Genomic DNA, 24,022 nt, shown 5'->3' with positions numbered 1-24,022 from the left:
CATTAGTTATTTTTTTTTATAAAGCCAAGCTGGGGTTAGGCAGACCCCTAGCTACCAGTTATACAACTATACCATTGGGTTTTGAACCTGCAACGTCCTAACACAAGGTGACGTGCACTAGCTGCTCCTACCAGACAACCAGAGCCCCCATTGGTGCCACATTAGTTTTTGATGCACCAACGTTCCTATAATTCAAAATAGATGCTGTCAACGTGGGAACAGCAAATAAATTGTTGGACAAATTCTATTTATTTTTATGTTTTTTGAAAGGCAAGCTGGGGTTGGGGGCAGACCCTCACCAGTTGTTATTCAAACGTACCTACTGGGGTTTGAACCTGCAATCACAAGGAGACGTTCACTGACAGCTCCTACAACACGGAGCCTACAAATTCTATTAAAGGTTCAACCTTTTACCCGTAATCTTGAAAAAGGGCCTTGCGGTTTTAAAACTTTTTAATATGGGCTTCTGTTTTTTTCTGAAAAATGCCAAATAGAGACCTTAGGTTACCTTCGTCACCTTGAGAAATGTGATTCTTTTTAAGTTTTCTACATTGCCCTTTGGAGTTGAAAAATAGGTTATTTAGGCTCACAAAAAAGACAAGGGTAGACATTTCATTGAGTTCAACTGTGATTTAACACAAAATAATGGTCAATGATGGGAATAGCCTTTGTTTGGCAGTTTCTAGAAAAAATGAGGCCCAAATCAAGAAATTAAAAAAAAGTGAGGCCCATTCTTTAAGATTTAGGGCCAAAAAGTTGGTCCCTACATGCAAACTTTCCTAAAGTTTTCATTGGTAGCCAAGCATGAATGAGAAAATGAATCTGTCTATACTTTTTTGGGGAAACCGAAAAAAAAAAAACCTGAGTATAAAAAGAGCAATGAAGGAAGAAAAAGGTGGATGTGGAGAACATAGAGAATCTGATACCCCATCTCACATGCACATCGAGGCTTCTTTCTTTTTCCTCAATAGGCGTGAGAAACAAAACCAACAAAAGAAAAAAGAGAAGAATCTGAGAGTTTGAGCAGGCATTCCCAGAGGTAGCCGTAGAGAGAGGGAGGAAAAAAAAAGATTGCATGAAGATGGTGATATACGGATTCTTCTGCACGTGCTGCTGATCTCAAAGTTGATTCTCAAGACGATAAAGCAGATTTGGTAAAACGTTTTATGTGAAACGATCAACACATAAGTGACACCTGTCCTACGTAGTCGATCTAACTAGGTTTTTTTATGTCAAACAGAGTAGGTGTCAAGTCGTTTTACAATAGTCTTGTAAAATGTCATTTCACACGAACCATTCTTAATTTATGCCAATATAATGGCTTGACAGTGGATAAGGTACGACAACGTTTCACAAATTATTATAAAACACCAACACAAGACATGACACCCCCTGTCTTTGTTGTGTCAATGGGTCGGGTTTGGTTTAGACACAGGTAGAACCAGACTAGGGCCCAATTTTTGGGTATGGTGTCCGGTCCAGATCTGGGTCTAATCGGGTTCACTATAAGAAAAACCATACCCGGACCTGATAAGAACTACATAAACCAGACCCGGTAAAATAATAGGTTTTTATCATTTTTACATTAAAAATTTGTGGGTCTTAATCAGAACTCGGGTTGGGCCCGGGTCTGGTATAAAATTTCACAAACTATACCCGGATCCATGTATTAATCAGACCTTCGAGTCTTAACCTGGGTCTTAATCTGGTCTTATTATTTATTACCATACCAGGCGCGGGTTTTAATCCGTGTTGGTCCTGGTAAATCAGACCCATTGACATCCCTAGTTTCACTACACAGGGCAGGTGACGCTTTATATTAATGTTTTACATAAAACGTTTTACCTGATCCGCCAGCAAGTCGAATAAAAGGGACCCTCTAGACTTGTTAAAATAAGGGCAAGTGGCGATTGTTAATTGGTCCAATCTGATGTTCAATTACCTCATGAAAAAACAGTTGGATGCTAATGATCTGCAGTTTTACTTTGGTATTTTTAACTACCAAACAAACTCTTTTTCAAGATTGGTATACCTAACATAGTTTTCACGCCTTTTTCAAGGGTTTTATCTGCCGGTACGTTTTGATGTTTGAAAACTTGAATCATTCCTTCTTTCAAAAAAAAAAAAAACTTAAAACATTGAAACTTAGTATATGAATTTAATGGTTGTTACTTCTTAGCTTATTTGCTTAATTGAGGTAATTAAAAGCTCAGTCAGAAGGAGAAACTTTGGTGTATACATGAATTAAGACTAAATGTTTGGTTGTCATTTAAAAATTATACTTAATTAGACACAATTTGACCATATGCACAGGGATGGCAGTGGACCGGGGCGGGGGACAAGGTCTCCACCCCGGACCCGTCTCAAAATCTTACCCTCCATTCCCGGGTTTTGATTTTAACCTCCATTCCCGGTTCAAACTAGGTGAGGCAGGACCCGTTTCTCCTCGGTCCACTACCGTCTCTAAAGAAGGATCAGGGATGGAGTAGGGCGGGGATCGAGGATGGGGACATGGCGGGGGAAAGCGTAAGTCCATCCCCGCCTCTATCCCCGCACGGGTTTTGATTTTAACCTCTATCCCTGCCTCCATCCCCATTTCATGTCCTTCATCCTCCGTTCAAAGGGGGTGAGACGGGGCGGGGGCCGTTTCCCTCCGGTACACTGCCATCCCTACGTATGCATGTTCACGCAGTGTAATAAATATATGTTTAGCTCAAATATGGGAATATAAAGTTATAAACTTCATCCTTATATCAATATCAACAGCTTCCAGATTCACTAATTGAACACCTCGAATCTTTGACAAAATTAAGAATCCTAAGCGCATTTCCTGCAAGTAGCCTAAACTTACCGGCATACTAATCGCTGCATGCATAGATTTGGAGCAAAAAAGTCAGAACAAGTGAAATTTTTTCCCTAATAATACAGATTTTTCTTGATCTAATTGATTTTCAGAACTCAGTTTTGTTGACTTTTGCCAAAATATAGGATTCTGAAAATCTTGGACAAAAGAATCTAAAGAGTTCAAACTGTATAGGGATCGCTATCTACAACCATGCAGAGTCACCAATTTGTTTTTCGAAAGAACAAACGGTTACCAAATTGAGAACACAAAATCCAAGTGGGTACCAATCCCTATCAAACAATAGGGGCCTTTAAGTTTCTTCATTAAGGTTGAGTTGTGTACGTATATGATTGATGAGACCTTGAAATTAAAAGTTGACTCATGACAAGACATTTGCAATAGGCATATGTAACTTGTGTTCCATGGATATGTCTGAAACTTTGGTAATGAAAATCCCAAAGTCATGAAAACCAAATCTAGGTTAGTCAATATGCAAGATTTGCAAAATTTTTAGCATGGAAAACAAGATCTGGTCGGTCAGCTTGATCAAATATCTGAACATTTCTTAGCAACCAGCCCATAGTTTTCGCAAGGAAAATTTTAAACTCTGGTTGTGATATTACCTGCTGTCACCAACTTTAGAAGTTATCTAGCTTCATTTTTCTTTTGGAGTGTGTCTACAACATATAGATAACGCTTACCACATCCAACACTATATCATGTGTATTAAAGTAAATGGATATGATCCATGTGCTCAAGATCCAAATAGCTTGAATCAGCTAAAGACGACCAAGATGAGTTTAGCGACAACTAGATAAATGGATTTGGATAACCATCTTAAAGATAAGACTAGATGTCATGAGACTCATGAATCCAAGGAGGTTACAACTGATAAAGATTTACTAGTTTAAAGGAAATGACCTATGTGGAAGGGATGAGGATAAACACTCTGTATAACTAGCTTGATTATATATATTTGAATAAATTGAGAGTTGTCACATACGAGAGTTTATCATGAGTGACTTTGTGGTTGTCGATGTAGGTTTACATTAAACCGAACCACGTTAAATCCTAATTTTCTTGTGTGGTTTACATCTTTTCTTTGCTTTAGATACCTTTCACGGTATCAGAGCTTATATAAAATTGCCGTCTTCTTTGAGTGTCAAGCAGAAAAATATTGATCTTGTGTTCATGATATGTTTAGTGTTCTCCCTCAGTCGCTGCTATGCCCCCAATTAAGTTTGTTGAAAGGTCATCTAATGTTTGTACCCTTGATTTTTTAGCTTGACAACGTTATGATCAACTTGCCTTGAGTTGGATTAAGGCAACAATTACAAAATTTGTCCTTGCAATTCATAAGAGTGCAGTCTCTGAGTGAGGCATGGATGGATTTGAAAAAATCCTTCGCATCTTAGTCATCATTGTGTATTATTCAACTAAAAGACCAACTCTGTAACGTTAAGAAAGAAGGTGATGATAAGATCACCTACCTAACACTACAAGAATTATGCGGATTAGCGACAGACGCTAATCCATCACAAATTCGTTTAGTGACGGATTGGCGACGACTTAGCGATGGATAGTGTCCGTTACAATTTCTTGGTCGCTAACTAACAACATATTTGATTTGTCACTACTTTCGTCATTAATTTGCGATGGATTAGTGAATGCCATGAACCGTCACAAGTTCGTCGCTAAATAAGCACTGATTTAGTTTTGCGATAGATACATATCTTTTCTTAATCCGTCGCTAAATTTACGGCAGATATTATTCATTGCCAAATACCGTCGCCATTTTGCGACTGAATTTCTTCAGAAAATCTATCGCTGAATATTAGCGATGAATAATATCCGTCGTTAATTCATCGCAAAATTTTAAAAAAAGCAAAACAATTTTGTTTGAAATATAAATATCTAGAAAAAATTTCTCGTTATACAATTTATATAACCTGTGTATAAAAGCTAAAATACACATAAAAAATATATATACAAAGTAGGTGAAACAAATTTAACACAAGTTATAAGTGAAACAAATTTAACAAGTAGGTGAACATATACAAAGAGTTTTGTTTGAAACAACAAGTACGTGAAACAAATTCAATACATGAAGCTACTCCTCGCCAAGATTCAGAGCATTATCCTCTTCATTGTCTCGATTTGCCCCGCCATCCATGCCTCTATCAACTCCTCTATACTGATCATCTTCAGCAACCTACAAGAGAACTGAAATGTTAGTATTGATAAACAAAATATAATAAAATAAATTATATACAATGCACCTAATCTAAGGCAATCAAAGTAACACGACTGAATGACACATAGACTAGCAATAAAGTGAAGGACATTAACAAAATTCAGAGGCCAACAAACAGTACATGTAGAGTCCCTAAAAACTAATGACATAATGAAATATTATAAGCATATACATATTGAAATCTAATGGCATGAAACTAATGACATGAAACTTTAGATATGTATTAAAATAAATGTTATACATACCTGACGGGCACCAGAGCTCATGTTGAAGGCAGACGAAGTTCTCTTGTCTCAGAAAAAGTTGCACAACTCATTATGGACATGGTTGGGAATGACTTCATGTAAAAAGTCATACATTGTGTCCTGAAGAAACTGGCGGACACCATCCCAAGAAATAGCAGGGTCAATCAGACGTTGAGAGTTGATGCTGGCAGGAGAACTCTGAGAGCCCTAACTAGCGAAGGCAATGACTGTTGTGGTGTTCATATTACTCCCAAACTCGAACACACGACCTTTTTTGGGTTTACCGGTTGCAGTCACCAATACTGTAGGATAAAAAAGTAGATGCTGAGTGGAGTCACTGCCATATCGCTCTACAATCTGGTGCTCATATGACTCCTACAAAGTAATGATTACAATATGAATCAATAATTAAGAATTATAATGTTTATGATAATGTAATTCATGGTAACTTGTATATTACAATATTTATTAATACAATAAATACATACCGTTGTCGCTCTCATCTTCTTTAATATGAACTCTTTCATGCTCTTACATTTATATGTTTCAACAAACACATCCTTGTAAGGCACAAAGTCTTCTTTTTCAGTTTTTTGTAAGGTTAAATGAGAAAAAAATCAATTAAAAAGTATGCAAAAATACTTATAAATTTGATTATATATATATATAGTGATGAGTTACCATTTTCTTCTGGTGGCTCCCAAAAGTCCTACAACCACCTGTGTGTAGATGAGCATCTTCGCTCGGTTCTGTGCAGCCTTTGCCGAGCGATTTCGAAATTCATGGCTCACCCACTTATCACATATTACATCTTAATAATTTGTCCTGATAGTAGAAGGGTCATGGCCCTTTCACTGCAGTGGATCATCTATCCCACCAGCTGCTTGTATTGCTATAGTTTTCATATTGTGAAGCATGTCGGCAAATCGACTGACAGCTACCTTCTGCCACACTAGCCTCACGTCCTACTTCTCCTTCGCAGTCGCGAAGCAATTCGAAGCTTATAAATAATTTTAAAAAGTTAGTACATATGACTATAACGAAAAATTAAATATGAAACACATTAGCTATGATAAATGATTGTATACTATGAATGAGGACCATAATATGTCCAACACCTTCTTTGGGTACTCTTTCCATTGAGTGATCGGTCCTGAAAGATGTTGGAGTAGTGACTTCCTAATTTCTCGAATCACTTCTTGTGGCTCGAACCTCTTACTGCATATGAATTGGTACATATTAACAATCGACTATCGATATACATTATTTATAAGATAAGTATTGGATAAGTGATAATAACATACTTACAGTCGACTATCGATATACACTATTTCATTGAGTCATCGTGTGTCAGACTGAGAAGACCTAGCATCTATAGAACTCTCTTGGATTGTTATACAAAAATAAGAAAATCCATGTACACATTCTATCTACATGTTGCGTAAATAACTTTAACCATTATGAAACTATGCATACCAACCGACGTTGACTCGTGATGTGTATGAGCAGCTGATGTAGGTGGGTCATATGCAGTTAAAACATCATCTATAAAACAATAAGTTAGAAATTCACACAATGACATTTAAACTAATCAAATATATAATTATTTAAATGATATACCTATCAAAGTTGTACTTGAAGACGAAGGCTAAGACTGACGATCACTGAGCTGGAATCCTATAAAGATGATTAACAAGTAACAATTTTTATATCAACATATAAGCAAAAATATAATGAATGTCGATATTTAAATATAAAACAAAGATATTTACCTAATGCTGTCTCAGTGCCTTCACTTGATCCTCGACCACTGCAACCTCCACGAACCATATTCTAACAAATAAAAATGTTATTTGGATCAATTACATAACTTTGGATCAGTGCACAAGCATGTGTATATGCTACAATCATAGTTTTGTGTAGGACATACATCATGAAGAAGCAAGAAAAACAACAAAACAACTAAAAACTAAATATATTAGATTAAAGTGGGAAACATATACAGGATATAAGAAAAACACTTACATCAAGATCAGCTTTTACTCCTGCTTCCTCTAGTGCTTCACGACATGTAATTTACTCTACAGACTCATCATCTTCCCACCCACCCTAATAAGAAATCAGCACAAAGACCACATAAATCAGAACACGATGAATTTGAATCTCTTTGATTCTATTATATGAAATGTTGATGTACTGTAAAATCTTCAGGAGTTGAACCATATGATGCACACCTTTGAGAACACAAGGTCATCCCTATCTGGCATAGAAACCATGAGAACCTCCAATATGTCTTCCAAAGTATAAATTTGTTCAACATCTTTCTTTAGCTTGTAAGGTATGCACCTGGTTGGCACAAATGGAATTCAGCAAGCACAAAGGACTGTAAGCATATAGCTTAAAAAATAAATGGAATACAAGATTTACTTTCATGTCTCAAGCATTTGTAAAAATTATATGATTTTGTCATGCTACAGGTACTTCTATACCAATAAAAAACCAAAAATGAAGAAATTAGAAATTTACAGTCATTCAAAGAACATTTTGACAATAATGGCGGTAAGTTTTATAGCAGACAAGCACGAAATATACACAAAAAAAGACCAAATGGAGACTTGGAGGGAGTTGATGATTTTGGCACTAGATACCATTGAAAAAAGGCTTGATGGTGATGATGATGATTCAGGTCAAATGGGATCTAATCAACAAAATTAAAAAGATCAACCAATAAAGGGTCTTTACAGTGTGAAAATCTCATGCCTTAGGGATATATACGTAAGCATAACATTGACAAAGTACTTGTTAGATTGTTTGAATAACATGCAACTTATGCACTCAGACATAGAAGTGCACACACACACACACATGCATACATGTGAATACACATAGATGAAATTTTTATATAGGGCTTACCTCATTTTCTTTGTGTTGAGTGGATTTCGCAAGCACCTTTTCTATCTTTGCAAATTTTGAAAATTCGATTTTGATTTTGGTGTGATTTTAACAACTAAACCACTAGGTAAAAACTTACATCACATAACAGAGAGAAAATCACATCACATAAAAGCTTAGCCCAACAAAACTCTAAACCTCCATGCGTGTTTTTAAAATTTTATTTGAGGTTGATTGTAAAAATCCAAAAGCCTTTGTAGTCATATTATGTTTTATCTTTTCTCTTGTTGACTTTGTCGTTTTTTTTATAAGCCCAATTTCATAGTATGGTTTTAACTTAGCTAAAATGGTTTTTGAGACTTATATTGAACTATTTGATAAGCTAAAATGTTAATTCCTATATGAAAGAGAGAAGAATTCAAGTAGGATTATATAAGCTAGGTTTGACTTAGCACTACAAGAAAATTGTTAATTAGCGACGGAAATTAGCGACGGATTTTTCCCGTCGCTACTTAGCGACAGATTAGCTAGAGATAGAATCTGTCGCTAATTTGCGACGGATTAGCGAGGAAACGACTTTTATCGCTAATCTGTCGCTACTTAGCGACGGATTAGCGACTGCATGTTTTTGTCGCTACTTTTGATTACAAGAACACCATTTTAGCGACGGATTTAGAGAGGGAACTCTGTCGTCGCTACTCCGTCGCTAATTAGCGATGGAGTAGCGACAGAATATATTCTGTCGCTTTTTTGGTATTTGGGTTTCGCGACGGCTTCGCGACGGAATTTTTCCGTCGCTAAGCCGTCGCTAAATGTCGCGTAAATCCCTAATCCCATCCCTCTTTCTCTTTTCCCTGTTTCGCTGTACTGCACCCTCCCGCCGCCCGTCGGCCCTCGCCACCGTCCGGCCACCGCCGCTCGCCAGCCGCCGCTCCCCGTCCACCGCTCGCCAGCCGGCGCTCGCCAGCTGCCGCTCCCCGTCAACCTCCCGCCACCGTCCGGCGAAGCGCAGGTTCTTCTTCTTCTTCTTCTTCTAAACGCAGGGGGTACGCCCCTTCCCTGCCGGAAACGGAGGGGGTTTAACCCCCTGCCGTGCTTTCCGGCAGGGGGGGTCGACCCCCTGCGTTTCCGGCAAGGGGGGTCGACCCCCTGTCGGAAAGGCATGGGGGGTCGACCCCCTGCCGGAAACGCATGGGGGGTCGACCCCCTGCCGGAAACGCATGGGGGGTCGACCCCCCTGCCGTAAAGGCACGGCAGGGGGTCAACCCCCCATGCCGGAACTGCCTTTCCGGCAGGGGGTTTAACCCCCTTCCCTGTTTTGAAAAGAATTTTTGTCGGCTGGGCCGGCTATGGCCCTGTCATAGGCTCGCCTAGCACCCAGCCGACTGGGTGCTGGGCCTGGCGCACCTGCCAGCATGCTGGCAGTCAGCCGAGTGCTACTCGGCTGGCTGCCAGCCAGCCAACAGCCACCAACGTGAATAAAAAGATTTTTTTTTTGAAATAAAGGGATCATACCCAGCCGATCACTCGGCTGGGCCAACAACGAGGGTTCACGGCTTGACTTCGGCTGGTCTGTCAGCCGACACCCATACCACATCGATCGTGCCATGGATTTCTTTTTGAAAAAAAAAATGAAAAACAAGGAAAAATATCAATATAACATAGTGGATTCGTAGATCCACTGATTCGCCATGGATTTCCATCAAAACATGCATGGAAATCCTACCTCTACCCGATTTCTCAAACGTTTCACATAAGAAAATGCCCGTACCTTGAGAGAAATACCCGATTTTTTTAGTTAGTGTTTCATCTTGTTTCATGATTAGTTAGTTTGTTACTTAATTTGTTTTGTTTTTGTGCAGATTTTTCAACGGAACCAACTCGTGCTCGGCCACCTGTGGTAAGTAAATGACAAAAACAATGCAAATCGGGTAAATACCCGTGGTGAGTAAGTGATGCAAACGTATCACATGTTATTTAATTTATTGAATGCAGCACTTTATTGTTCACACACTCACTTAGTTGTTGATATCTAGGACTGCTTTGTTGGAGTTCGGAGATCATGCTGAGCATGATTTTAATGTAGAAATATGGAAGTGTTCTTATTTTTGGAGTACGGAGTCCATGCTAAGCATGGTAGTAGTTAGTGAGATATTGAAGTGTGTTTGCTGCAGGTACATGTTTGCCATTTATTTGATATGAATGATTATGATGTATTGCAATGTTTGATGTAATTGTATCCATGCTTGCATGTAGTTACTTTCAATTTGATTTTGACTTCCATGTGAAATTTTATAATAAAAGCATGCTTCAAATGATTGTATCATGTCATTAATAGTTTGCACATGAAAATATTAAGTTATCAATGCATGCATCAAAATTCTTGTTATTGTTTGACATAGTATATTGCATGATAAATTTGATATTTTCTTCATCGTCGCATTCTGATTGTTTTTTTCTTAATTCGTTAGGATACTATTCGTAACATCATACGACAGAATGACTGCAAACCGTGAATGGATGTACCGTAGGATAGTGGACAATGAGTTATCGCATGAATATATGGATGGTGTCGATAGTTTTATTGAATTTGCAACGGCGAGTGTCAGTACGGTAGATCCCACAGGTCGGATTAGGTGTCCCTGCAAGATTTGTAAGAATAATCGATTTGTAGAACCTCATGGCGTTAGACATCACCTATACAGGAAGGGTTTTGTGAGTGATTATCAGAACTGGGCGTTTCATGGAGAAGAATTTAGAAACGATTTTGATGCACGGGTGAATGTGGTGCACGATAATCCATATACGAATTTGATATTTGATGCTGCAGGAACAGAACTGGGTTCTGCTATGAGTTCTAGTGATGTAAGAACTGTCGTAGATGAAGAATCACCAAACGATGCAGCTAGTAGATTTTATGATTTACTTAAAGATGCTGATGAGCCACTTTGGAACGGTTGTGAGAGTCACACTATCTTGTCTGCAGTTCTTCAACTAATGAATTTGAAGTCCGAGTATAATTTGAGTCAATCATGTTTTGACCGTTTGTGCATGATTGTGAAGAGTATGTTGCCTAAAGATGAGAAATTGCCACAAAATTTCTATCGTGCGAAAGTTATGGTCAACGCTCTAGGTATGGGTTACAAAAAGATTGATGCTTGTCCAAATCACTGCATGTTGTATTTCAAGGAGCAGGAAAACGACATATCATGCCCGTCATGTGGGCATCCTCGGTTCAAGCCAAAGACAAGAGGCAATGGTAGCACGAGATCAAAGGAAGTTTCATACAAGTCGCTCCGCTACTTTCCTATCACTCCTAGATTGCAGCGATTGTATATGTCTTCAAAGACAGCTAAACACATGAGATGGCATGCAAATAAAGTTCGACACGATGAAAACAAGATCACGCATCCTGTTGACGCTGAAGCTTGGAAGCACTTTGATCGTACTCATCAGAACTTCGCAATGGAAGTGCGAAATGTTAGACTCGGTCTATGTACAGATGGATTTAATCCATTTGGGGGTAGATCAACTCCATACTCATGCTGGCCAGTATTTGTAACTCCATACAACCTTCCACCAAGCTTGTGTATGAAACGTCCAAATCTTTTCTTGTCTCTGTTGATCCCTGGTCCGACCTCACCTGGCCAAAATCTTGATGTATATCTAAGGCCATTGATTGATGAATTAAAAGTACTGTGGGATGACGGTGTTACCACGTATGATGCCCACAAAAAACAAAATTTCAACATGAAGGCCGCTGTTCTATGGACAATCAATGACTTCCCTGCATATGGTATGTTATCTGGTTGGAGCACACATGGGAGGTTGGCTTGTCCGTACTGCATGGAGGATTCCAAAGCTTTTAGATTGAGGCATGGAAGGAAGCCTTGCTGGTTTGATTGCCATCGTCGATTTCTACCCAGCGATCATCCGTTCCGACGTCAAAAGAATGCATTTACAGCAGGCACAACTGAAATGGAAGGTCCATCCTCAAGATTGTCTGGCATAGAGATTTTAAGAAGATTGCGATACTTTCCAAATGTATTAACAGATGCCCGCAGTCCTACACCCTTCCGTGGATTTGGGAAGGAACACAATTGGACGAAAAAATCTATTTTTTGGGAACTACCGTATTGGCCGACCCTATTGATACGACATAATTTGGATGTGATGCATGTAGAGAAAAATGTGTTTGATAATGTGTTCAATACAGTAATGAATATTAAAGGAAAAATGAAGGATAATCCGAAGGCCCGTATGGATTTAAAATTAATATGTAAAAGACCAGAATTGGAACTCAAAGAGTATAATGGCAAAGTACTGAAACCAAAGGCGAAGTACGTGCTCGGACCTGATCAAATAAAACATGTATGTCAATGGTTGAGACAATTGAGATTTCCAGATGGATATGTCTCTAACATTGCTCGGGCTGTGAAGATTGACGATGGATAGTTATATGGGTTGAAGAGCCATGATTGTCATATCTTTATGCAACGATTGATACCCCTAGCATTCCATGATATGTTAGACAAACCTATATGGGGGGTATTGTCTGAGTTGAGCGGATTTTTCAGAACATTGTGCGCATCGGAGGTCATTGTATCAGATGTAAAGAATCTCGAGGACTCTGTCATCACCACTGTTTGTCTGTTAGAAAAGATATTTACGCCAGCATTTTTCGATGTTATGGAACATTTGATCATACATCTGCCATATGAACTAAGGGTTGGTGGCCCTGTGCAATATCGATGGATGTACCCATTTGAAAGGTATATGTTTTTTTATATTTGTCTCTTTAATGACAGATATTTAAAATTTGAAATGTATATTCTTGTCAGATGCATGTTCGACCTAAAAAAAAAGGTTCGTAATAAAGCAAGAGTAGAAGGCTCTATTTGTGAGGCGTACACTTTAGAAGAGATTTCAAATTTCTCATCTATGTACTTCGAACCTCATATTTCAACACGTTACACATGCCCGCCCCGTAACGATGATGGAGAACAAGTAACTGTAGCTGACAAGCTGTCGATATTTCAACGACTTGGGCATGCATTTGGTAGTTGCCGATCAAGGCTATTGACAGATCGAGAGCAAGATGCAGCACACATCTATATTCTTTTTAATTGTTCAGCGATCGACCCATACATCGAGTAAGTATATGTATATGCAACTCAATTATAAATCCTTTTATGTTCTATATGTGGATACATGGCTCGGTAATATAAGTATTTGTGGTTTGCAGACGATTTGATCTGGAGTTGCAAAGCAAAGTTTCACATCTCACTAATGCAGAAGTACAAAAAGAACGTGAAACTAAGTTTGTGGAGTGGTTGAAACAGTTGGTAAAGAAGCTAACATAAATGTACGCGAGATCATTAATGAATCACTGAATAACTACTTCCAATACACCGTCGTCCCCTTTCTCCGAAATGAGATCAAGGCCGCTGTTCAGGATAGGGGATCTTCGATTCCAGGTCCCTCTCAGGTATAATCACATATATAGTTTTTTTGACTATCTTAAAGCACATCTGAGCATGGTAGAATCACATATAGAGTTTTTCTAGATGCCTTAGAACACATATGAACATGCTATAATCACATATTCAATTTTTTTACTGCCTTAGCACACATATGAGCATGATAGAATCACATATATATATATTTAACTTTTTGTCTGTCTTAGAGCACATATGAGCATGATAGAATCACATATAAAGTTTTTTTGATTGCATTAGAACACATAAGCATGCTATAATCACATATTCAGTTTTTTTACTGCCTAAGAACACATATGAGCATATTATAATCACATATTCTGTTTTTTGACTGCCTTAGCACACATATGAACATGCTATAATAACATATAGAGTTTTTTAACTGCCTTAGAACACATATGAACATGTTATATATCATTTATGATAGAATCACATATAAAATTTTTGGCTTTGCCTGCCTTAGAGCACATATGAGCATGCTATATTCACATATTCAATTTTTTTACTGCCTTAGCACACATACGAGCATGATCGAATCACATATATAGTTTTTTGCTTGCCTTAAAGCACATCTGAGCATGGTAGAATCACATATAGAGTTTTTTTATATGCCTTAGAACACATATGAACATGCTATAATCACATATTCAATTTTTTGACTGCCTTAGCACACATATGAGCATGATAGAATCACATATAGAGTTTTTTTATTGCCTTAGATCACACATGAGCACATGATAGAATCACATATAGTGTGTAATTTATTTCATTATATTTTGTTTATCAATACTGACTGTTCTTTTCTTGTGTAGGCTGCTAGCGATAATCAGGGTAGTGGAGCTGAAGGGACAGATAAAGACAATGAACAAGAAGACGCACAAAATCTTGGCGATGATTAGAGGACTGTGTTGAAGAAGTTCTATTTTTTTTATTTTTCCTAATTGTAATTGTTGAATTGTAAATAATTAAACTTCTTAGTTTTAAGGTGGAACGATTAATTATTATAGATACTTGTTATATGAATTTTTTTGTGTGGTTTGTTTTTTATTTACAGGAAATATAAATTGTACAGGAAATATAAATTGTACAGTTCTCCGTAATTAATTTTTAAATAAATTTTTTTTGATTTTTTTTCGTTTTTGCGACGGATTAGCGACGGATGATTCCGTCGCTATTCATATTAATCTAGCGACGGCTTAGCGACGGAATTAAATCCGTCGCCACGCCGTGGTCGCCGTTTAGTACCGGCGGATTGGCGACGGAATATAGCGCTCGTTATTCCGTCGCAATTAGCGACGGACTTGGCGACGGAATAATTCCGTCGCCAGTTAGCGTCGAAATATTCGCGACGTAAGCATACTGTCGCCGCGTTGTCGCTAATCCGTCGCTAACATGGTTAGCGACGGATTAGCGACGGATTAGCGACGAAAGGTGGTCGTCGCTAATCTACTGCTCTGTTGTAGTGTAGATGGAAAGGCCGTTTATAGAGGCTGGTGCCCCTCTCTAGGCCTCGGCCTTGTTTTTGTATTGATTGTTTCTTGACCGTCGTGATTGTTGTTCAAATGAGTTCAAGGGTTGTGACTCTACTTAAGGGTTACAAGGAAGATTTAAAAACTACCAGTTACTTTGAAAGGGTGTGTCTGTTGACAAATTTGCCTTACTCTATTATAAAAGGTCACTTGAATGGATAAACCTCATCATAATTTTATCAACTTTTTCTTTTCTCTCAAATACTCCTATTTTTTCAATAATTTTTATTTTTGTTTTTTGTATTGAGTTGTTGAAAATATTCTCTTATATGCAATAAAGAGATAGTGTTCATGCATCCTGATATTTTGTCAAATTAAAGTCTCATTAAATGGTTTCTCTGTATACTCATTTATAATTTGAAAGATTGTGCAAGCCGAATAGAAGTACAATGGTGGTGGCTGCCTCATTATATCACTAAGGCCGAAGTCTTAACCCCTCGCAACATTGTGGGGGGGACCAAAACTACCTTAAACAAAAGTGACCAACGTAACGCCCCTCGTGCCAGTCTCACCATTGAAGATTGAATTCCCACGATTCCATGAATTTTGCACCTAATTTTACAATAAAAAATATCTGGGCATGCTTTTTTCAAATAGCATGGCACTTGATATCAATAAGAATGTTAAAGTTAATAATTCTGTGACAAATATTGCTGAGAGTTTGAAAATCTCCTCTATTTATATTACATAGCAATATCAGCATTGTAGTATGATGATTTTTGTAATTTTGTTAAAAAGTTTTTATGTTTTACATAATTTGTGTGTTATTTTATGAAGTGCTATTTTCTGAACATTTTATCAAAAGATCAACTAGCATGGTGTTTTATATCAATAAAATCCTGAGATGAAATTAATAATGACATTTTTTAGATCATTTCACATGGGTCAACAAGTAAGGCATTGTTGAAAGAGTCATTCATTCATGGACCTTGGATGCCCATTCAATCCTGAAGATGAACGGAATACAAGATTTAACTCAATAGTAAAAAATAAATAAAGAAATAGTCAACACAACATAACTTCAGCTACGGTGCATCCTTAGATGGGGACAGGATCGGATTTGATCAGCAGCTCTGCACCCTGCCCTGCTCCTCTATATGCTCTGCTTTAAAGGAAAACTGACCACTGGGTGCATTCAGGTGCTGGTGGGATGTTCAGTGATCCTATTGGACTAGTGACACCTTTGTCACCATCTCTCTGTTTGTTTCTCTCCACTAGCAAGATTCTCCTCCTTTCAAAATAAAGAAAACAACAAATCCCAGCTAAGGCACACCCATGCACAAGCACAAAAATAATCAGTAAAAAAAAGCAGTGCATCAAAAAGGGACAAGTGAAATTTCATAAAACATTTAGCATCCTTTTTACACCTATTGAAAATGATAATATGACAATTTAAATTGAAAAAAGGAGCAAATAACAATAATTCTTTTCTTCTTCTTCAATTCTATGCAGTAACTGGTAATTGCCATCAAACGCCCTCATATAGATCGATCAATCATCATTGATGGAAGATGACCATCCTTCTCTTCATGATCATTTCTAGAGCTCCCAGCGTTTGCTGACATCACAGAGTGAAACGGTTGCGAGGGAAGATGGACTGCCCTGGTGCAAGAATGGCCTGCGGGTCGAACGTAGCCTTCCTCTCGACGAATTCGGCCCAGCGTTTTCCAAAGTGTTTCGACCATTGATCCTCTGTTGTGTAGTGAGGGATATAGAGCTTGAAGTCATAGTTTTCAGAGATGCAACAGTGGATGATCTCCTGGTTCTGAGCTACTATGGAGTCCACAGATGGGCCCTGAGTAAACATGGAGGCACCGCGGGTAAACCGAAGCAACGCCACCAGGTAAAAGATCTCATCCTCAGGCAATGCGGTGGACATGCGCTCATCCCATCTGTGTTGATCCAAGATCAAGAAAGGCGAGTCAGTGTCAACTCACACATATGTGAGCTGCAAGAATTTACCAAAGTAAAACTTTCCAGACATGGTAAACATCACATGCCTTTTGTGTTGAACACTTTCAAGGGCCCAAAATCAAACGTTACATGATTTTATAATGATATCTTTGCCGGTGCAAACTCAGCAAATACAGCTTGGAATTTTATTAGGGAATAAAAAAATGTTTGTTGACTTGTTAGCTTATATATATATATATATATATATATATATATATAGATAGATAGAGAGAGAGAGAGAGAGAGAGAGAGAGAGAGAGAGAGAGAGAGAGAGAGATGTCTTCTATACCTTTTTTTTCTTAGATAGGCAAACTGGGGTTAGGCAGACCCTACCAGTTCCACGAAGGATTATAAAAGAGTCATGTCTTCTATACCTCTACTGACTACAAGAAAGATTATCTTCCCCAAGAAAAGGACTTGCGATAACGTGCTAAAATTAACGTTTTATAAAGAAAGAAGATTGGACGCCAGTCCAAACAGATAATGCACAGGACCCACCTACCGGATACCAACAGCCCAGAGACTCAAGAAAATTAATTAGACACTATTACGAGGCTGCCGCGCTCTAGTCGCCTGAGACCAACTTGGCGATAAATAACAAACTAATTAAAGGTAATGCACTAAGCAATCCATCCCTCCACCATATACAATGTATGTACAAATACAAACCATCCAAACCACTTTCAAAAATTAATGTTTTGAAAAGTAAATTTTTTTTTTTTGCAAATATGATTGTAAGAATGCTATCTTCATGGTAAAAAATCCAAGAACCGGCTATTGTAGCGATTATTTTTATGTATACATAGGATTTTATAATGTGTTAAAAATCAACAGTTTGAAAATTTTAAAGTTTTCTAGACTATAAGAATATAATCTATGCATTAAACAAGTTTGCAATAAGTTCTTAGGTTTTTTAACACATTTGTGTGGTCGGGTTTGCCAAAAAGTACTTTTAAATATGATTTTTAAAAGTACTGAACAATTTATAATTTCTTTTGATTGGACAATGTTCCTTTCCTATATATATATATATATAAGAGAGAGAGAGAGAGAGAGAGAGAGACTCACTTGCTCCGGAGCAATGGGTAGACCAACATGGGGCCTCCGATTCCATCCCGTAGGATCCTGCGGAAGACGTTGCGATCAAAGTCTTGGATGTGACGCTTGGCCACGAAGATATTGAGCCAGGGGTGCGGCAACTCCCACGAGCCGTTGGCCTTGGCCGCCTCCTCCGCACGCTTAACCCGCTGCAGGAACTCCACGTACCCCACGTCCCACTCGAACCTCAGCCCCCGTCGGTACCTCAGAATCTCCACCCTCTCCCTCACCCTCTGTCGTTGTTGTTAGTTATCACAAGCGCAGCACAAGATGCAATCAATCAAACAAATGGCAGGCATTGTAACTCACTCATCGTGTATGTGTGAACCAAATTAAGTGTGAACTGTAAAGCGTTCCTTTGGTCAATTTGGAATCGAATGGGGACGGGAAAGTAAACATGTTAACGGTCAGATTGTGAAAGTGACGAGGGTAAATTAGTCGTTCGAAGAAAGAAATGCCATGTTTTGTTCCTATCAATCAACCTCGGGATAATATACAGACGCGTACTACAAAAAATAACATTGCTTTTCCTCACTCTCTTCCGAAAAAGAATCCCATTTTTTTGTTTTTCTTTTAACTTTATTTTTACCAACTCGTTGGATATTGGATAATGACTCACCTTTTCACTGAATTGACTAAAATGCCCACCATGACTCAAGGTACTCATCGAAGCAATTAAATACAAAAAGAAAGGAAACGAGGTTGTGGTGGTGCTGATCTCTGTCCTGCTCTTTGGGATTTGATTATAAAGCATCAAATATATCCCCACAAAAGCACTAAAAAGATACTAGGGAAGGGATACGTTGGTCGTTTCTGAAAGAAAGTGGAGGGCAGATGCGTCACGTGATTTGAACAAACAGGTGGCAAAAAGGGGACCACATCCCTTGAAAGGCGTGAAGAGAATCCACTGCTTCAATGACAAAAGCTCGTACTTTTGGTGAGAACTCGATACCAAAATTTACGTACCGTACCAATCTGAAAAATCCATCGCAAGATCTACCCTGCAAAATCTCCACGAGCTCAATCTCTCTCTCTCTCTCTCTCTATATATATATATATAGTTCTTTTTCTTAAATTTAACTATAAAGATGTGATCTACATGCTTAGTTTTATAAAGACCATAATCATCTTGTGATGCATAAATAACATTTTTAAGGCATTAAAATCAATTGGCTCTTAATCTTCATAAATATTCAAACATCCAAAATCCACTTTTCATCCAAAATACATGATGCAGCAGTAGATTTCTAACAAATTCACACATGATGCAGCAGTATGGATTTCCAACAAATTCACATTACGACAACTACATGGTTGGATTTGCCAAAAAAGTGTTGAAAATGCCTGGTTTACATAGTAATCTCACACACATATATATATATATATATATATATATATATATATATATATATATATATATATATTGGGAACGTGTAAAAAGTATCAATAGTTAGAAATCTATGAGTACTATCTATGAGTCCTATCTTATTGTTTATGCACTTTTTAGTGAACGTGACTTATATCTCTGCAGGTTTTTTTAATAAAAAATCGACACTCATAAATGCATTTTTTTAGTTAAAAAATATCAAAAAAGCAGAATCCAACAATCGATTCTTAACAAATCTAAACTACTCAATACATCTACGAGTCAAATTGCAAACTTGCACAGGAAAGAAAAGAAAGAAAAATAATGAGAGAGAGACTTAACCTTGTCCATCGATTGCGGATCATCATCGTCTCGGAAGTGAAAGGCCAGCTCGAGGCAGTAGAGAACGGGTCCGGATTTCTCAGGAATGCATTTGGGGTCGAAGATCTCGTCCGGGCGGAGGGGAACGGTGGGACGGCCGTCGACCGGATCGTTATTGTTGGTGAAGACGAAGCCCTCGAGGTAGTCCACGGAGTTGCAGAGAGGGGGAGATATGAGGGACTCTTGGTCGCCGGAAAACTCATCAAAATCAGCGTAGACCAATCTCACCCAACGGACCTTTTAAAGAGAAGCCCAAGGCAACATTAGTTCTCTTAACATAGAAAAGAGAAAAAAAAGTACACAGAGACAATTATTATCAGCAGGATTAAAAAGCGAGTGAGACAAGAAGCTGAGGAAGAGGTGGAGCCCAAGCTTGGATGGAACTTGGAAGGGTATTAGGGAAGGCATTATTGAGAAGGGACCCCCACCCTGTGTATATATATATATATATATATATATATATATATAGAGAGAGAGAGAGAGAGAGACAGAGAGAGAGAGAGAGAGAGAGAGAGAGAGAGAGAGAGAGAGAGTCCCACAGCCTCGTAGGATTCAATAATCAATAATATAGGAAGAGTACCAAAACTAACAAAAAGGGGAAAAAAGGTAGTGGGGTGGTTCGTATTGCGAATTGTGAGAGAAGGAAACGCTCAAGTCTCAACCGCTGCCATCAATGCTCTCGCAATGAAAGCCTCATAATGCCGCAGATTTCAGGGATTTTGTCTGCCTATGAGAAAAAGGAATCAGAAAAGGACGTTATTCAGAGAGAAATCTTCCCACCAAGAGAGAGAGTCGTTATCGTGGATAAAATGATTGAGCTCTATTATCACTCGAGGGAATTGAAAAAGAAACAAAATGGCGTTTCTCTGAAAACCCTAGAGAGAGAAGAAGAACAAATTTCAGATAAAAGTAAGCACCATTTTGGGAGCAGTCTCGACGAGGATGCGAGCCCTGGTGATGATCCCAAACTGGCCCATCCCACCAAGCACCCCGAGAAACAACTCCTTGTTCTCCTCCGTCGAGCACACCCGAACCTCCCCCTTTCCCGTCACCACCTCCACCTCCGCCACGTTGCATATCTGAGGCCCATACTTGAAGCACTGCCCACTCACCCCTCCCACGCTCAGCGTCCCACCCACCGTCAGCCCCAAGTAATCCGTCCACGACCTCGGCGCCACACCCAACTCCAGGCAACCCCTCAGCACCTCCTCCCACATCTCCCCTCCACAGACGTCCACCGCTCCGCCTCCCGGAGCCACAGCCACCGCCCTCCTCAAAGCCGACATCTCCACCACCACCCCTCTCTCCGCCTGCGCCTGCCCATTGATCGAGTGCCCATTTCCCCTCGCCGCCACCGTCAGGCTCAGGCTTCCAGCCGCCGACCTCACCACTCTCACGATATCGTCGACGGTGGCCGGAGAGACGACGGCGAGCGGCCGGCACCGCCGCATCCCGCCGAAGTCCCTCGACGCTGGGCCGGATCGGGTGGCGGAGGTGAAATCGATGGTACCGTCCAATTCCATCTTCCGGAGGACCTCCACCGCCTCGGCGTCAGCGGGGTGGACCGGCGCCGCCCTCACCGCGTCGTCGCCGCCTCCCGATGGAGGAGGGGACGAACGATCGGCGTCGGCGTCATAGTTGTCCCTCTGGAGTACTGGGTCGAGGTAGGCGAGCATCTTCGCCGGAAAACGTGGGGTCTCTCTCTCTCTCTCCGGCGGTAACTTGCCGGAAAATTTCTCCGAAATGCCTACGAAGCGTGCTCGCTTTAAAAACGCTCGTCGTAGATTTTGTCCGCGCTGCCAACCGAGCCAAGTCGAGGGTATTAAATACTCCTCCGTTATACAAATACCCTCCCTTTACTATTAAACTATAAGGATGCCATTCCGCCCCCAATTTGTGCTCCATGCCATTCAATAGAATGATGTCAACCGTTCGGATATCGAATGAATCCGAATTATTGTAGTCCGATTAAGGGTAAATAGCATCCAATTAATAATTGAATTCACATTTGGTACGCAATTTTATACTCGAGTTTGAAACTGAATATGAACTGAATCCAAGTCTAACAGATAATCCTGATCGAATTGCATAATAAGTATATTCCACTTAGCTAGCTAATCAAAATCCAAATTCGCTATTACCTTTCTCAATCTGCCTTATTGCATAATAAGTATATGTATGCATCAAACTTGGATAATATGCAATAAGTATATTTAATATTAAAATTATTACTCGAAAGTCGAAACCGTTAATAGAATAACAAAAATATCGTGTCGCGTCGTGTCTGCTAAGCTCTGGTATTATAAAATAGCGTATCTCTTGGCAGGGAAGCCAGCAGGGGGCGTCTTCGTCGTCTACCGCCTGCAAAACCCCTTGCTGTATCGACAAAAACCAGGTGCCGATCTTGCCTGGGCCCCACACTTTCCTCGATTACAAAACATTTAACGCCTTTTGTTTTCTGCCTCTGAAATTCGATGACCAAACTACCCTTGAGAATTCGGGGTGTGGGACTTGGGTCTTTTTGATCTTTTTTTTTGGTATTCTTTAAGTGCTTGGGGACAGTCATAGTCATTTTGAAAAGAAAGGACACGTCCTACAAATTACCATAAATAAGGTCATGGTTATGAGGGTCACCCAAAACAAAAGTACTGTCCCCCCACAGGAACTGGGTCTACGTACCCAAAGTCCAAACTACCGTTTGAAGGCCAAATCCTGACTTTGGGAACGCCCATAGCTTTCACGGCTCCATGTGGTGGAAAAGGACAAGGTGTGCAGGCAGGCTCAACAACGCTGGCCCCACCTTGTCCCAATAGTAAGCTCAGTGTTGGGGTAAAATAAATAATTATTATAAAAGCTACTCTCCATCTTATTGGTTACAGTTACTTCAATTATCCAGTTGCTTTTTTCATGTATGTCAACACAATGTCACGTAGACACGCGTGCTAGAAAACCTTTTATGCTAAATAGGAAACGGCGATATTGTTTTTTCAAATTTGTAATAGAAAAAATTATTTTATTAATATCTTAATAAATAAAAAAAGTAATTTTATTGAAATAGTATGAAAAGTATTAGTGTAATATGTATAAATATTAAAATAATGTATGTATGCGTAGGAGTTGGGTTTGTTGAGTGATAAGGGTGAAGAGAAAAGCTCATAAGAGAGAGAAAAAGCATGTCCCATGGATGGATTGGATTCTCAAAGCAAGCTGGCTATAGTGTTTTTAGAGGGACTCATATCTTTAAAAAAAAAAACAGCAAGTTAAGCAAATAATGAAGTTAACAATCATGTACCAAATTTTCAATCCTTAGTAGCAGATAAATGAGAAATGGTCAGCACCTCTCGTTCTCCCCCGGCGGTCAGTGTCCCTGTCCTCCCCTGGCGAGTTGTAAGAAGCATGATGCATCTCACAGCCGGGGCAAATCTCCTCCTCAATCCCCTCATCCGTCCTGGGCAAAGATTGCATTAAAGCACAGATTCTCAATTCAAAGCTTTGGTGGTGACGAATGGCGATCGACTATGTTTAGAAATATCTCAGGAAAGGCATAACCAAATGTTGGCTCCTTTCCAATGGACTCTGTTAGCCGGGTTCTCTGGGGAAATCCTTGATGGTGAATCCTGTAAAACAAACAATGACAGGAAGCGTACCTAAATTCGCCATCGAGTGCGTGTAGGGAATTCGGCGTTCTCCTCAACCGGCCGACGCCCACAATGAGGTCAGGCCTTAGGTCGACGGTGAGCAAGGACCCTTTTCCACGATATCAGAATGTGAAATTATTTTGGCAGGATAAATGCTATGAAAGTCTCATCATCGTCATAGCCCCTAACCCCACATTCACGTAACTCCCACCCACTAACCCCATTATGTGGCCACTAATGTGACCCACTAATGGGTGTCAAACCGGGTCACGCTGTGGGTTGGACCCATAACCCATAATGTCCAACAATCCTCTCAGGCATCT

The 24,022-nt window shown here is 39.4% G+C and overlaps 1 protein-coding gene across 2 annotated transcripts; it reads right to left on the bottom strand.

The window, feature by feature from the left end:
- Positions 1-16,163: 16,163 nt before the first annotated feature.
- LOC149846875 (cytokinin dehydrogenase 7-like) lies at positions 16,164-21,856 on the bottom strand. Of its 2 annotated transcripts, none has more exons than XM_089998183.1 (4): positions 20,979-21,856; positions 20,023-20,298; positions 18,285-18,547; positions 16,164-17,155 (listed from the first exon to the last, which is right to left on the bottom strand). In XM_089998183.1, the coding sequence occupies exons 1-4, from the start codon at positions 21,735-21,737 to the stop codon at positions 16,828-16,830; spliced, it is 1,626 nt and encodes a 541-aa protein (XP_089854309.1). In that variant the 5' UTR covers positions 21,738-21,856; the 3' UTR covers positions 16,164-16,827. The 2 variants fall into 2 exon arrangements, with proteins under 2 accessions (XP_089854309.1, XP_089854310.1); XM_089998184.1 differs by having other exon boundaries at positions 16,164-16,494.
- Positions 21,857-24,022: the final 2,166 nt, after the last annotated feature.

This window comes from Nuphar pumila, chromosome 2 (genome assembly GCF_984573655.1).
Source record: "Nuphar pumila chromosome 2, dmNupPumi1.hap1.1, whole genome shotgun sequence".
NCBI classification, from domain to species: domain Eukaryota; kingdom Viridiplantae; phylum Streptophyta; class Magnoliopsida; order Nymphaeales; family Nymphaeaceae; genus Nuphar; species Nuphar pumila.
Note: the sequence above shows the minus strand (reverse complement) of the source record. Positions and strands in the feature narration are given on the sequence as shown.

Bases quoted from the DNA above. Each gene is read 5' to 3' on its own strand.
- LOC149846875 (XM_089998183.1), bottom strand. From the start codon at position 21,737: ATGCTCGCCTACCTCGACCCAGTACTCCAGAGGGACAACTATGACGCC. The intron at 18,548-20,022 runs GTTAAGTCTCTC...CAACAACGACAG, and splicing joins ATCCGCAATCGATGGACAAG to AGGGTGAGGGAGAGGGTGGA. The intron at 17,156-18,284 runs GTGAGTCTCTCT...GGATCAACACAG, and splicing joins TACCCATTGCTCCGGAGCAA to ATGGGATGAGCGCATGTCCA.